The sequence below is a fragment of the Nannospalax galili genome, unplaced genomic scaffold (assembly GCF_000622305.1).
Source record: "Nannospalax galili isolate Female #2095 unplaced genomic scaffold, S.galili_v1.0 scaffold284, whole genome shotgun sequence".
NCBI lineage: Eukaryota > Metazoa > Chordata > Mammalia > Rodentia > Spalacidae > Nannospalax > Nannospalax galili.
In genome coordinates, this window is record NW_008354281.1 from 1,222,421 (window position 1) to 1,239,011 (window position 16,591).

General features: G+C 39.6%; 1 protein-coding gene across 1 annotated transcript; it reads left to right on the forward strand.

The window, feature by feature from the left end:
• Positions 1–9,448: 9,448 nt before the first annotated feature.
• Tmem74 (transmembrane protein 74) lies at positions 9,449–15,235 on the forward strand. Its single transcript, XM_008851501.3, has 2 exons — positions 9,449–9,567; positions 11,525–15,235. The coding sequence occupies exon 2, from the start codon at positions 11,919–11,921 to the stop codon at positions 12,834–12,836; it is 918 nt and encodes a 305-aa protein (XP_008849723.1). The 5' UTR covers positions 9,449–9,567; positions 11,525–11,918; the 3' UTR covers positions 12,837–15,235.
• Positions 15,236–16,591: the final 1,356 nt, after the last annotated feature.

Here is a 16,591-nt window from a genome sequence, read left to right on the forward strand (position 1 = left end):
TCCACTTAAAAATATGAAATAAAGCTATAAAATATTATGTTCTTTGTGTATATCTATTTTATAGCAAAAGAGAAATTATATTAGAGGAAAATTCCAATGGAAAAATAACTTAGAAGTATGAAAATATTAAAATATTAGCAATAATGATTATTATATGAAATTTTAAAGTAATGTACCCCTTTAATACTCAAGAAAAAGAAAATATAAGTTAATACACCCCTTAACCTTAAAGGAAAAGGAAATATACATAAGTCACATAAGCCACAATCTACATAGGTAGATGAGCCAGTCAGAGTCACTTCTGAGTTGAGGTTTTTCACGAGCTACTGCAATTACAGAGCAAAACTAACAGCTATGCCGGATAAGCCCCAACTCTTTCCATGAGGACAGAAGTTGGTTATATGCTCACATCTGTGTGTCCTATGGATCAAGTGGCTCTCTTCTAAGTCGTGACTCAGTGACCCAGGTTACTTTCATATTGTGGTTTCAAGGTCATTTTAGAATCATATAGAAAAAAGTAGAGTGCGTGAGGAGACAGTCTTCAGGCACTCAAATTCCTCAGCCTAGGAGGTAACACACTTTATTCCTACCTCTTTTCCACTGACTAGAACCACAAACAGTAGCATATAGAAATTTGGGGTGTGTGTTCAGTCAGGGTTGTGCTGCTTCTTGATATATTGATCTTTCTTCTTTTTTCTCAGTTGAACCCCAGATCTTGTGCATATTAGGTAAGTATTCCACCTTTGAGCTATACCACCAACCCAATATCAATCATTATTATCTTTCTTTATCCCAGGTAATGATTTTTTTCCAAAGAAAACTTTAATACAGTCTCTTTCTGATTAAAGTTTGCAAGATATGTCTTTTTTGTAACTTACTTGTGTCTCTATATCTAAATTTCATTGCTATGATTTCTTGCTTGTATGAGTACAATAAGGTATTTGATGATGTGAGGTTAGCTCATCTTTGATTTATTCCCCAGAATGATCCTTTAAAATTCAAATATTATCTCATTAAAAGTCACTCATGTACTTTGTTGGTTTCTGAATTAACTCTACACACCTTGTCTTCATTTAGAAGTTCAGGATGAGCTGCTCACTGTTGACATTTACACCAACTTTCCTAGACATTCCTTCCCAAAAGCTTTGTACTACAGATAAACTAAACTTTGCAGTCCCAAAACATCCTTCTGAATCATCATCTACTATTCACCTTCATACTTTGTTATTCATGCAGTGGCCAGTCTCTTCCTGTATGTGTCTAATCTAAATGCCATATTACTTTATATTATATTGTTTTGATCTCCCCAAAATTCTAAGATAGATGTTTCCTATATGTTCCCCATTTCAACATCTATTTCTACTTACAGTAACATTTATAAAATAATGTCTTACTTCCTGCTAAATTTGTACACTCTTCATTAGATTGATAGCTCCCTGAATGTTGTGGGTGTTAAGTCTTAAATGTTGTTAATGAGCTTACCAGGAAGTTCAGGGCAATGATTGCCCCATAATCTGGATTAGTCTCTAGAAGGGGATATAATGAAAAGCAAAGTGAAAGTTAAAAGGATTGAAACATTTTTAAGATAAAAATTTAAAAGGAATTTTTGTTGCAAAAGGAAACTTCTTTGATGAGTGGTGTACAGTATACTTGTCTATAAATGTAAGGTTCTACATTTAGCATATGGTAAGAAATTTTATTTGTTTAGAGATATGACAGAGACAGGGTTTTCTCCAGGATCTATGACCTCTCCAGTCATGCATATTTGGCTGTGTTTACAGTGCCACCCATGAGTTTGATCCCATTCAGAAGGCTTTAAGTTCATTTAGATAGAAGTGCTACTACTACAACAATAGTTTGCTACTTCAGAATCCTACCACTGGTCACACACACATAGTATATACATCTGAGAGATGCTTAGTCCTAGATGACATATCTAAAGTTGAACTTCTACACCTAAGGTTTATGGAACATAGCAGAAAAGCAGGTAGAGAGAAAACTAGTGCATCCCTCAACTCTCACCAGTGGAGCTTCCTTATACAACAGAGTGTGATGCACACAGAAGGCCACAGCTGGTCAAGTTTTAAAGAATTAGAGACTGCAAAGTGTGTGTCCCTGGATAGGACTCCTATATTAAATCTCTCTTACCCATGGCTCAGGGAGCATTGTGGAAGAGGGAGTAGAAAGATTGTGAGAGCCAAAGCTGGTTCATGAACATAAGGAAACAGACTTTCAGACCACTGGAAGCTTGCACATGAACTTGTGGGAATGGTGGCATTGAGTATAGGACCCATGCCGACCCATTCAGACAAGGGTTCAGAGTGGAGTGAGGGAATCCAGCTCTAGTCTGGGAACTATTGGAGACTGATTACTTCTGGATGAAGAAGAGTAGCCCTTACTTACTATCTCTAAGTAGGCTGACTAGACTCCAATGGATGAATTTGCACTGAAGGACTTATGGATACAGATTCTTGACTGGATAGGACTTAACATGTATAGCCAAATACATGAAGTGTAGTGTGGGTGTGGGAGGGAATGGAAGGGGCAGGGATATAAATTTGATTAAGAATTGTTGTATGGAATGTACAAAAGCTCAATAAAAAATTAATAAGGAAAAAAGAAATCTTTGGTAACAAAACATCAGAGGTAGCTCTGACAACTAAAAGATTGGGAAAGTAAGTTAGCAGATACTTAAATAAGTAAATAGAAAGACATTCTGATAATATAGTCAGATATCAAAACTCTCAAACCAGGACTTCCAGGTACATTGTGGGTTAGTCAGCAGGATACAGGCTATCTCTGTGTGAACCCGTGGAAGAGTTGGAATAAGAAGTCATCTTCCCAAAGAGAAAAAGAGAGGAGGAACTCAGAAACTGACAAAGGAAGTGGAAAAATACCTGAAAAGGTAAAGACAAGCAACACAGAAAGGAGCCGAACATGGCCTTAGAAGGCTCCTAGGGCAGGGAGGGTGGGCCGGAAAGGGTGGGGGTGGTAAGTCATTTCCAGAGTAGTTTTTTTTTTCTCCTTCCTGACTGGCACGGCAAGTGGAACTTTTAAGAGTAAGCCATTCAGTAAGAAGATGATCTTCATCAAACAACATAGAATGGGTGTATAAATCAACTGAGGAGAAAATCATAACACAGAAGCACAACAAAATTAAAAAGCAAGACAGTATGACTCCATCAAAGTATCATAACTCTCATGACTACATTCAAAGACACTGCAATAGGTAAAATGTGAGATGAAGATTTCAAACTTTTTAAAGTTTTATTTATTATTTTTATGTAGATGTGTGTATTGCCTGCATGTATGTAAGTACATCCGTATTGTTCAATGTTGGAGGATATCTGAAGGAAGCATCAATTTCCCATGGAACTGGAGTTACAGACGATTTTCAGCTACCATGCTGGTTCTCTGCAAGGGTGGTCAGTGCTCTTAACCACTGAGCCATCTCTCCAGCCCCAAAGATTTCAAAAATCTTCTGGTAAAAATGATGAAGGACCTAAAGAAGATACAAACAAGCAGATGGATTCAATTCACATGGACAGGAAAGTCAGCAACATAGAGAAAGATGTCAGCAAAACAGATGAGAAAAATCAGCAATATGAATGGAAAAAATTCAGCAATATGGAAGAAAAATTCAGCAAGGAAATGGAGATTTTGTAAAAGAAAAGCAAATAGAAACGTTGGAACTGAAAATCTCAATGAAGCAAATATAAAATCCAGTGGAAAGCATCACCATTAGTGTCAATGAAGCAGAAGAAAGACTATCAGGGCTGGAGAATGAGGCTGATAAAACAAGACATTCAACACCAAAGAGGAAAAGTAAACACATAAATGGTCATGGCATGACCACAGCATCCAAGAACTCTTCAATGTGGTGATCAAAACTAAGAATTCACAAATAGAAGAATGAGCTGAGATAGAAATTATCAATGAAGTTACAGTGGAAAAGTTCCCCAAACCAAAGAAAGAAATGGACAATCAAACATGAATCATTTAGTACCCTAAACAGACATAGAAGAATCTCTTTAAAATATAATATTATAAACTCGTCAAAAATACAAAGCAAGAGTCAGGCATGGTGGCACATGTCTTTAATCCCAGCACTCAGGAGGCAGAGGCAGGCAGATCTCTGTGAGTTTAAGGCCAGTCTGGTCTACATAGTGAGTTCTAGGCCAGCTGGGGCTACAGGGAGACTGTCTCAAAAACAAAATGAAACAAAAACAAAACAAACAAACAAAACAGAGCAAGGAAACAACATTAGAAGCCAACTCATCTGCAAAGGCAGAAATAGTAGAATATGTGGAATCTCTAGTCAGCCACCCCCAAATCTACAAAAGCATGGAAGGACATACTTCAAGTTCTGAAAGTAAATAACTGCCATCCACGATTACTATACTTAGAAAAGCTTTCTTCTAGAACTGATGGAGGAATAAGGTCATTTCAAGACAAGAAATGTTCTTCACAAAGCTAAGATGGTTCATGATCACAAAGTTAGTGCTGCAGAAAATACTTAAAGAAATACTATGCACATAGGAGAAAGAATAACAGTCTCAATCATGAATGCACAGGAAAGAATGCATTCCCTGAAAGGAAATCTGAACAAAGACAAGGTAGGAAGAAATCTATCATGTTCAACACAATAAACCTGGAAACTCCTAATACTATGAGGGAGTATAGGAACGATAATATAATTATCCAATCAATCAGAAAAACATCATGAAGTTCCAGAATCTCTCAATAATAACCTTCCACATTAATGGCCTCAAGTAACCAATAAAGGTACCCAGACTGGCTAACTGGCTTGAACAACTGTTTCTATTTTTTATCTTTAAGAGAAACATATTATTGGTAAAGACATAAAGAAAGGATGGAAAAGAATGTATCAACTTAATAGAAGCCCCAAACAAGCTGATATCCCGGTTCTAATAGCTAATAAAATTTACTTGAAATCAAAATTAGTCACAAGAGACAAAGGCCACCACATATTAATAAAGTGCATGTTCATGAAGAACATATAACAATTATAAATATATACACACCAAATGTTAGGGTCCCCAGTGTCATAAAATGAACACTAATGGACATGAAAGATCAGACAGGTATGGGTACAATAATAGTGGGTGATTTCAATATCACACTAGACAGATCATATAAGCTAAAATTCATATAAAGCACAGAAAACTCTGAATAGCTAAAGCATTCTTTAGCACAAAGAGAAAATTAGAAATTATCACAATACCTGATCTAAAATTATATTAAAGAGCCATGTAACAATAACAGCATAGTAATTTTCACAATACAGACAAATGGAATAGAATAAAAAATTCAGAAATAAATCCACAGAACTAGAGCTATGTAATTTTTGACAAAGTTGTGTCATAAACATACATTGGTGCAAAGAGAGCCTCTATAACAAGTGGTGCTAAGAAAATTGCATTTCTAGGTGTAAAAAAATGAAACTAGATCTCACTCTGCACAAAAATTAACTCAAAATGGATGAAAGACCTTTAATGTAATGTCTGAAACTTTGAAACTGCTAGAGGAAAACATAGGTAAGACATTTTGAGTCAGCATAGGCAAAGTTTTTCTGAAAAGCATCTCAGAAGCACAGGAAGTGACAAATGGGATTACATTCAATTAAGAAGTTTCCACACAGCAAAAGAAACAATCACAAGAGCGAAGAGGCAGTCTACTGTTTGGGGAAAAAATGTATCAACTATTCTTCAGATAGGGGACGTTTAGGATATATTGCAACAGCAAAACTAAACACCATGAACCCAGATTATATAATCAATACAGTTCTCAAAAGAGGAAATTCTAATTACCAGTAAATACTTTAAAAGTTTAATAAATAACATCCTTAGCCATCATGGAACTGCAAATTAAAACTGGTCTGATTCCATCTTACTCCAGTCGTAACAGCTATCATCAAGAAAAAAAATGCTGGTGAGGATATAGGGGGAAAGGAATTCTTTTTCATGGCTGATGGGAATGTAACTAGAACTAGTCTAATCACATGAATGGTAGTAAGGAGGTTCCCTCCAGAACTAAGAGTAGATCTACCATATGAGCAGGCTGCACCATTCTCAGTATATACCTGAAGTACTCTAAGTTAATGTACCACAGAGATATTTTCACATCCATGTTTATTGCTCCTCCATCCCCTGTCCAGCCCAAGACTCCATCCCCTACTCTCTTTCGTCTTTTAGTCGCTTCACTGCCCCTTTGGACTCATCTAACATCCCAAAATCAAAGGGAGCTCCAGGCTCTTTCCTGGCTCACTGTGCCTTTGTCCTCTGGATTCTAGCCTAGCAATGTTCCTCTACCTGCTAACTTTTCATGTCTTCAAGGAGGCGACTTTTATATTTTTGTTCAAATTTCCTAATTATTTTCAGCAGGACAGGCATAAATATCTTAATTTTCTAACACGCAAAACAAATGTTTCTCACAGTTCTTGTAATTTTCTTTAAATCATATAGTGTTTAAAAGATTTTGTATTACTGAATAAAAATTGTAATATCTGACTTTTATTGATATCTAAATTTACTCAAGATGAAAATCAGTTTGGATACCTAGGAGGAACTGACTCCTTTAGGTCAAACACTTGCTTTCAAATTCTATTGTTTACAACCAGCCACTGTATTTAACAAATATGATGTACTGAAGAAGGCAATTTAAAGAAAGAAAAGTTTATTTGACTTGCAGTTCCAGAGGGAGAGTTCATAATGGCATGAGAGGCAGAGGTGGGCAGAAAAGAAAGTCAAGAACTCACATCTTCACACAGGCACAGGAAGCAGAGCAGAGAAACGGAAAATCTGGCAGGCTTAAGAACTCTCAAAGCCTGTCCCCAGTGATGTGCTTCCTCCTCCATGGAAATATCTTCTACAGATTCCATGTCCTTCCCTAAGCAGGGCCAGGACTATGGACCAAGTATCCAAATACTTGGAGCCTATGGGAGTCATACTTTCAAACTACCACATCTGCATAGCTACTGTAATCATACTTATTAAAAGCAAATCCTTTAAATTTAATAGAATCTTTTTAGTTCAAAGAATCTTTTTTGTTTGTTCTGAGGCAGGGTCTCCTTGTATCCCCAACTGGCTTGAAATACTTTATGTAGACCAGGCTAGCCCCAGTCTCATAGAGATCTGCCTGCCACTGCTTCTCAAGAGTCTTTTTAATAATCAACATCTTCATTTCTTTACATTATAGTCACTGTTACACTTCCATAACTTAAAAGTACGAACAGAATATGAAATTAGTCCAAACTTTTCCCAAACTACTTCAAAGACATCTTTCTTGTTTTCCATGGTTTAGTCTCTCATGAAAACATCAAGTTCACTGAAGAAGTTTATTTGCAATTAGCCCTTATTATTATAGCTGAAGAGAGAAAACTAGAAGATCATATCCTTTATAATTATTACAAGAACCACATTGTTAGAAGTCCCAGCACTACTCTTAATTTAAATGGTCAATTTACTTCTTAGAATCTGATTTCTCACTAGTTGATTTAGTATAATAATGACTGCTCCTCCAATCCTAGAGTAACTATGAGACTTTAAAACTAATGTAAAATCAGAATCATTAAGTAGATACTTAATGTCACCATTTTGCTAAGTATATATGCTTTATAAGCATATACTTAGGGCACTTAGGGACCACTTAATATTTGTCACACATTGCACTGTCATACTTGCAGATAGACACAAACTAGTGGAAATAAAATGTTGGTCCTCAAGGCAGCAAAATTTTATTTGGGAAGGGAGGTCACATAGAAAGCAGTATAAAATATATACGAAATACTTTTGCATATGTAAAATGGCAGCCAGCATAAAGGGGAGCAAATCATGCCATGACAATGCCAAATAGCAAAAAGTTTAGAATGCTGAGCAAGGAAGGCTCTTGGAGAAAGTTTTTGGGTCAGACTTTGGGGAAAGTTTTAGATATGGGATTGTAGGCTGGAGGATGGGTATGCAAAGTTTGAACAGCAAGTGAAGCTTTGGAAAGCTTTTCTTTTCGGGAGCTCAGTCAATCATCCTTTAGCTTTTTCTCTGCAGAATTCTGAAGGACATTTTGCAGAATATTGCCCGGAGTTGACTTTTTCATGTTAAAGAATCATATAATATAATGTACAAAATATATGAGACTAGGAAATGAAAGACCATCTGATAATCATCACAAGCCTCAACTCAGTCTGGTCTACCTCACTCTTTGCAATAGAATAGACATGCTGGGATTTCTGCAGCATAGAATTAGGTGCTCAAGATGTAGATTTTGACTTTAAGGAATTTACAATTGCCAATATATTCTTACATTCTTAAATGAGAAGTTAAACTGCATCCATTAGTCACCTAACTATTTGAGAATGCCACAAGGCAGTGGATAATAAATATTAAAAATTTCAATTTTGACATGTTCATAAGAGATAAAATCCTTGGGAGCTAGTATGGATGGAAAATGTTTCATGGAAGATATGTAAATTAGAATTAGTTCAGCAGGGAGATCATAGAAGTTGTCTAATCCAACCAGATAAATCCCTTCTATCATTAATAAATGGTTCCATCTTTTTAAAAGCCATGTTCAGTAGCAGAGAATTCACATTTATGAGATAGAATGTCTTCATTTATACAAATTTCCAAATCAGCCCCCTAATTGAACCCGATAGAATTTCCTAACCGGCGTGTCCTACCATCCTTAGGTGATGCTGTGTATTTTGGCTGCGCTGGCTTACCTACTCCTTTAATCCACCAAGTGGTTCCATTGGTCCTGAACATGCCCTGGGACAATGGACCATGAGAAGCCTTTTATGTTCACACCTTGGCTGTTAAGTTCCATCATCTCTTACGTGTATCCTGCTGTGAAAATGATGGGGAAGCATTGTTTAGCACAGGGGATAAAACTGGTGAACAGGACACCCCTTCACCCCCAGCATTCACATTTCTGCCCGTTTTGTGGAAAAGGCAATGAATTTGGAACGACACTTCTGGACGCGATCTCGGAAATTACTGTTCACTGAGTTTGTAACTTTGGATAGGGCGCTCAATCCCTCTGAGGCTGATTTATCATCTGTAAAATGAAGATTGATAAAATTTACTTTGCAAATGTGTTTTGACCACTAAATATGTGAAAGTACGCAAATTGCTTGGCACACAATTGGAACTAAATGGAATACTCATTTCCTCAGCCGTGGCTGCACCTGAGGCTGCGCGTGGGACGCGTGAGGTGGGTGGAGGCCACTCTCAGAGAAGCTGGAACTTTCTTTAAATCTCCCAGCAGGGCTATGCCAGGATAGTCTCCTAAAAGAAAGAAGCCCAGGAGCTCAGAGACAACACATGCAAGGACCGCCCCTGAACTACATCTCCCGGGATGCTCAGCAAGAAGAAGCACCCCCGCCCAGCCCTGCCCCGCCCAGCCGGGCAAAGCGGGCGCTGCCCATCTAGAGGAACCCAGCGAGGAACACCGGCTACAAGTGCTGCGGCTGGGAAATGGGGGACTTTCTCCCTGAGCCGCTCTGAGCCGTGCGCGCCAGGCTCCAGCCTCACTGGGTGGCTGAAGCAGAAGGTAAGTGCTGAGAGTGGGATGGGGAGGAGGAGCCGCGCCTTGGGAGAGAGCGGGAGCCAGGATCCTAGTCGGGCAGGGGCTAGTGCCCTCCACTCCCTGCCCTAGGTGCAGGCTTCGTTGCCGGATCTCCGAGGACGCCGCCCGACTGAGGGTGCCTGGATAGGCTAAGAGTTCGCTCTGAGGACTGACTGATTCCGCTGCGACTCTCTGCGGGGTACAGACGGCGGGTCCTTCTCACCCAGCGCACGCTCTTCCTGCATCCCACATCCTGAGGTGGTCTCCCAAGAGACCAGCCTCGCTCTAGTTAGTTCCTTTGCATATTTTCTGCCCATAACTGAGGAGAGGCTGACCAAGGGAAGACGATGTCCCCTTGCTAGAAGGTGCAATCTCGGTAACAGGGCTTTTAGACAAATCGGAGATTAAAAAAAAAAAGGGGGGGGGACCTTTCATTGATCCCTTAGGGATTATTCGTTCTCCGTTGAGAATTGAAGCCCGGATTATGGAGCTGCAAAGAAAATCAACTGTACAGCTACAGTCTCCCAAAGAATAGAGTCTTTCTTCCTTTACGAGAGAAATAGATAGAAGAGAACTATTTCTCTCCCCTTTGTTTTAAATTGTAAGTCCCATAAGGAACCTGCAGATAAAAGAGTCAAACATGATTACTTAATTGTGCCAAAGGTTAATCAGAGCGCCTGATGCCTCAGGGATGTAACAGAGGATTTCTCGTTGGTAATTGACGAAACGCATTCCCATCGCTTAGTTCATTGAAGGATCCTTCAGTAGGGGCTTGTCCACTTGCTAAAGGAAAACAAACTCTGGTTGAGCTCTGGTTGAGTTGTGGTTTTCTTTCGAGTAGCACCGCGCTTTTCTTCATTGTTGTTTTTTCATGTTTTAGGTACCGGGAACGGGGCCGGGGGGAGGGAGGGAGGGAGCACCTTAGACTTGAAATATATCAGAAAATGTCGATTTTCTTTCCTGTAGGGAGTTGCCAGGCCGACCTTAGATGAGGCTTACTTGTACCTCTGTCACCAGCTGCTGAAGCTGTGGATTTTGACTCATTATCATGTTCCTGCCATGGGTTAAAATCAGTTATCACTCTGGATTTTAAATAAAAATTAAAGGAGCCCTTGGCTAAAATCCCTATAGTTACTGAGAGTGGAAAGTGACTTTTTATTCTCCAGAAGGCTGACAGAGATGGAGAAAGATGGGCAAATGGCTTTCTGTTCAAACGAGAGCTCAGATCCCACCAAGACCCTGCACTGAGGGGAGGAGGGGGAGTGCCATGGGCACAAAGCTGCAGAGGTAGCCTTGGGAATCGCCACACCTGTTTGCCTTGGCTCAATGCTGTGGGTTTGTCATTTCTCTTATCCTCAGCCTACTTCTAGATTGGGTTTGTAAACATTTCTGAATGGCCACTTTCTTGTGCATTTGTCAGCAAGCTGTAAGGTGATCGGAACTCAGATACAGTGAGACCTTTGTGAGTGGGCATAAGCGACATGCAGTCGGAGAGGGTAGTACATGTGTATGAACCAGGCTAGCTCATTGTGTTTTGCAGATCCCAGTGAAATGTGTTGTCTACACATAAGCTACCCCTGTGGAGTAGGGAGAGGATGAAGCAGAATAGAAATACAGTGAAGAAGCTCCATATGGTCATGTGGTTGCCAGACCCCAGGCTGTGTGTTGTGGGTTTCGGGATATATGAAGTGAAAAGTTAAGAGATGACTGATGAATCCACCCTTTGGCTCCTAAATCAAAATGCTAAGCTCCTGTAATGGAGTCCAGCCAATAAGAGAGTATATTCATTAAAGCTAATCTATATTAGAATCTGTTCTGAACTGGTGTATAAACATCCATTCTAATTGAATTGTTAAGAAGCCTGTGCTCACTCAAGACCTCCAGAAAATTAGTAGCTCTGCTCAAAAGGAGCCCTGCTTCTCTCATTTGTGTCTTTGTACAGGAAACCTGCCTTCTCATCTGAGGGATCCTGTCACAGGAATGTGTGAGTCCCTGGATAAATTTGGCCTGGTGACAGCAGCATGCTTTCTCAGGACATACTGCCACTTCCTCCTTGCTCCTTTTCTACCCTGACCTGAGTCTCTCACAGCAACCCTGGGACAATTCAGGAGATTTGCCCTTTCCACACTCTCCTGCTGCCAGGTTCCCTTTCCTGTCTTTGGTCCCTCTTACTAGGAACTAGTCTAAGGTGCCCACAACCAGCCATGGCTGCAAAGGAAACAGGGACCTGAGGAGTAGCACTCTCTGCAGAATGACCTAGTTCCTGGTGGGTTCTCAGCTGTGTTGCTATTGGCAGAATTTCTGGAGGCTGCTGGAGGAATATCTGACTACTTCCCATGGAACTCCACTACCTTGTTCAGAAGAACAGCCCAGCAGACCTGTGCACTGATGCGAACTGGGGTTCAGGAGGGCCTCCTGGTGACCAGACACAAGTGGCAGTGATGAGAGCTGCTCTTTGCTGTCAGAAATATTGTACATCCACACCAGGAACAGCTGGAGTGGAAGGGTCTAGACTAAGCCCTTCTCTAGCATCCCCCTCCTCCTTACCCCAAGACAGGGCTGTTTACCCAAGCTTTTTCCCACCAGGACCTCTTAGCTCAGAGAACAACCAAGTAATGGCAGAACAAAAAGTCTGCAATTGTTGTAGCCAGGAATTAGAAACTTCTTTTACCTATGTGGATGAGAATGTCAACTTGGAACAGAGGAATCAGAGGTCCCCCTCAGCAAAAGACAGTAATCACCTTGGAGACCTTGGCTGGGGAAATACAAATGAATGGTCCCATGATGCTGCCATATCATTAATATCTGAAGATGAAGATGACATGAGTTCCGAAGCCACATCTTCAGGAAAGTCTGTAGACTATGGTTTCATCAGCGCCATTTTGTTCTTGGTCACTGGCATCTTGCTGGTGATCATTTCTTATATTGTCCCTCGGGAGGTGACAGTAGATCCCAACACAGTAGCAGCCCGGGAGATGGAACGTCTAGAAAAGGAGAGTGCAAGGCTAGGGGCACACCTGGACCGCTGTGTGATTGCTGGGCTCTGCCTCCTCACACTTGGGGGAGTTGTTCTCTCCTGTTTGCTAATGATGTCTATGTGGAAGGGCGAACTCTATCGTCGAAACAGATTTGTCTCTTCCAAAGAGTCTGCAAAACTCTATGGTTCTTTCAATTTCAGGATGAAAACCAGCACTAATGAAAACACCTTGGAACTGTCCTTGGTAGAGGAAGATGCTCTTGCTATAGAAAGTTAATTCTGGTTATGAACCTCTTGAGAGTCAGGTGTGGCATTTTGTATGAAAAAAAAAAAGTCAATAGCGTAATTTATTTGCTTGGCAAGAAAAGTTTATTTCACAAACCAAAACCTAGTGCGTATTTTGCTCCCATGAGTTGTCTATTTAGAAATCCCATGTAAGATGTAAAAGAAACCACAGCTGGCTACACCTGTCTTTCTGAAAGCTGAACACCAATTCACCTATAATGACCATGAGCTTCTGCTTCTAGAGCAAAATACTTCCATTGACAATGTATGAATGATCCCTTTATGTAAATATGGGGTATTATTCCTGAGTACTACCCACATATAATGGAATCAGTTGGTGATCTGCTTTATGAAGCACAAGCACAAGCAGACAGTAAGGACTACATTTAATTTTCAAAGGTACTTACCCATTTTCTTGCTAAAATTTTCTTCCAATAATTTGGCTGGACATTAAAATGTAGACTTTGAGAATGTGAATATTTTGAAACTTAGGGATGTTGGTTATTTTTTAAAAGCTATAAAAGTGTTATATTTTAAATTATGGCTCTATTTAGAAATGGCAGCTGTGTTATTAAAGTGTACCTTCTAATAAAAAAGTATATAAATCATCTTAAGATCCATGTGTGATTAACCCACAGTATTAGTTCAAGGTGCTTGTCATATGTTTCTTCCTTTATGAAGTAAAATTAGTTGTGGATATACATTTTATTTTCTATTTATGGTTTTGCCATCATCCTGAGTGTCCATCCCCTGTGCCTTTGAAATCTTTGCCATTTCTCATATAAGAGTGGCAAAGCATGAGATTTTTAAAATATATCTCCTGACAGCTAAACATCTACAGAGGTCTGAGTCATGATTGTTTCTGGCATGTTCCCAGGTGACATTTTGTTGTAGTAATGTGGAGAAAACCTTCAATATAATTGCATCTAGACTCTTGGGAACTATGCCTAGTACAACAAGCCATTACCTGAGGATACCTTAAACTCATAGCCAAATCTTACACTGGAAAGAAAAAAATTAAACCCACTCATTCAGTGAGCATTGCATCCATCGCTAGACCTCACTTCCCCTTGACAAGGTCTAGACATCGGTATAAGCACCTTCTACTTGGACCCCTCAGTGACTGTGTTCTTGCCTCATAAAATGAAAACTCCTGGTTTATGTGAGGCACTGTGGACAGAGTGGTCAGGAAAAGGCTGAAGACGGCAGCCTAAGAAAGGTTTTCCACAGGTGTTCCCTGAAGTGATCCTAGCCTCCCAATGAAGGCATATTATTGGCATGTTACAAGGACCAGTGGGCTCATTCTTAAAAGAGAACTGGAACCAGGAATGGGTATGAAATGGAGGGAAGGATCAAGTGAGAAAGCAATTTTTCTTGTAATATTTGCGTTGTCATTAAGGACTATGGGAAAGGTGTATGAGTCAGGATCTATATGAATGATCCTTTGTGGATGTCAGAGAAAATTGTTGGGGTAGCTTAATTAAAAGCTAAACAAAAACACAGTACAGGAGGATGAAGTGGAGAGGGCTGGCATTGGACAGAATTGTTAAGTAAGAGAAAGAAATCCTGTGGGGAACTAAGGAAAGGAGGTGCAGCCACTTTGTGCCCCCAACAGAAGTTCACGACCATGGAGCCACAAAGATCACTGAGTCACAAGCATTGGAAGAATGGAAGCATTTCTGTTTCTTAGAGCTGGTTCTTCGTGCTTTTTATTTTGCTGTGACTCTCATGTCATCTGTGTTGAGGCCGTCTTCCCAGCAATTTAAATTTTATGTTCTGAAGCTTTGTGAATTATCCCATTTCTAGCCTGCTTCTGTGAGTGAACGGTCTGAACTGAGTTGAAAAAACAAGAACAAAACTTGTAAAGCACATTTTAAACCCTGTTAAAATCCAGGTGTGGCGACTCATACTGACAATCCCAACACTTCGCAGGATGAAGGAGGAAGATCATTTCAAGTTCAAGGTCAGCTTGAGCCCAATAGTGAGTTCTAGTGCAGCCTGGGCAACAGAATGAGACTTTGTCTCGAAAAAATACAATAAAATATTTGTTTATTCATATATCATCTCTGTGAATTTTATTTATTTATTTATGGATGTGATGAATTAGCTACATGGAATGTGAACTAATCTGTGGCCCAAATATCAGCTCTTGATGAGTTTGAAAATCAAACATTTAAATTCTGTAAAACTGATGATAAAGAAAAATGCCAAAGCTTTTCATATAGAAATATTAAATGACTTACTATTCTAAATCATATAGATATATCTAAAGACAACATTTTGTAAAATGTCTTTTAAGAAAAGAACATTTTAAATTGAAAATAAACAAATGCTAATTTCAACTTTATTTAAATTTGTTCAGATACCTAGAACATGATTCTTCAGGTTCTGCTTCTACAAGAGAAGGCTATTGCCCCAAAGGGAACAATTCAGAAGCTTACCTGAATGCCCCCTTCAGGCTGGACTTATGTAATTCTGATAATTGACTTAACCAGCTTTCCCCCAGCTTTTGCATTCATATTGCCCCCACCCATTCTGTTGGTGCCTGATTTAGAGATGAAGATTACTTGAATTTTAAATGAAGGTAAGGACTGAAGACTGTATTAGAGCACTTGCCTAGAACACATGAGGTACTAATTTCAGTCCCTAGTGCTGCAAAATAATGATAGTAAAGGTAACACAGGCAAAGAAAAGTTCTGAACTTTTTGTACTGATATTTTCAGTCTCATCCAAAGTGGTTTTGATACTAGATGTACTTTGGTCTAACCATGTGAGAGATGAAACCGACCTCAACAGACTAAAGATGCTGTGATGTTGATCATGTATCCTTCATGAAGATACATGATCCTCCAGCTATCTTTTCAACACAAGGCTGGTTGTTTTCTGTGTAAGTTTCTATTGTTAGACCCAGAGAAGCAATACTTCTGGAGATCCTAGGTCTTCAGCTTCTTTATTTGGTTGTAGATGGTTCAACTTGTATTCAATATCTTAATCTTAATGTTCAATATCTTAATCTTAATGGTTAGGCAAGTGCATCATTTAACAGCCTGGCCCAATGGGAAAAAAAAGCAGCCTTTCTTTTTGACTATTGAAATCGGCAGCATAGGTTGCTTATATCCTTAATAAACTCCTCTGGTTGGGTGTGTCTTAAAGGGACGTACTTTGCATAAGCTCTCTTTGCAATGCTGTTTCCTTGCTGGCCGTTTGGAACAACTGATGCAGACCATATAATATAATGTACTAACCTTTCATATCCAGGCTTCTTACTAAACTGCTGATTAGTGGTTCAGGAAAGGATAGGGCTGCCAAGAACCAAGGAGTTCTCCAGATCTGGCTGTGGGTGCTTTGACCCCTGTGACTGATAGGTCCCTTGATTCTGCCATACCTAGAATCTTGCCTTGATATCAAGAGCTTTAACATCTGCTAAGAATATCTGAGACATTCCATGTATTTTACCTGTTTGACTAGTGCTGGCATATGTCTTTAGAGGTGCAAATTTAAACAAACTGCCATACCCAAAAATTTATTATCATTCTCTCTCTCTCTCTCTCTCTCTCTCTCTCTCTCTCTCTCTCTCTCTCTCTCTCCCCCTCCCTCTCTCTCCCCCCTCCCCCCCCAGGGAAAGATCAAAAAGGGTCAGATCAAAGAAGTGAATGAGTACTCAAGAATTAAGGATCTCAACACAATTGTTTCCCTTTCCTTTTTTAAAATCTTATTTATAACAGGAAAGCATTCTAGACAGTTACA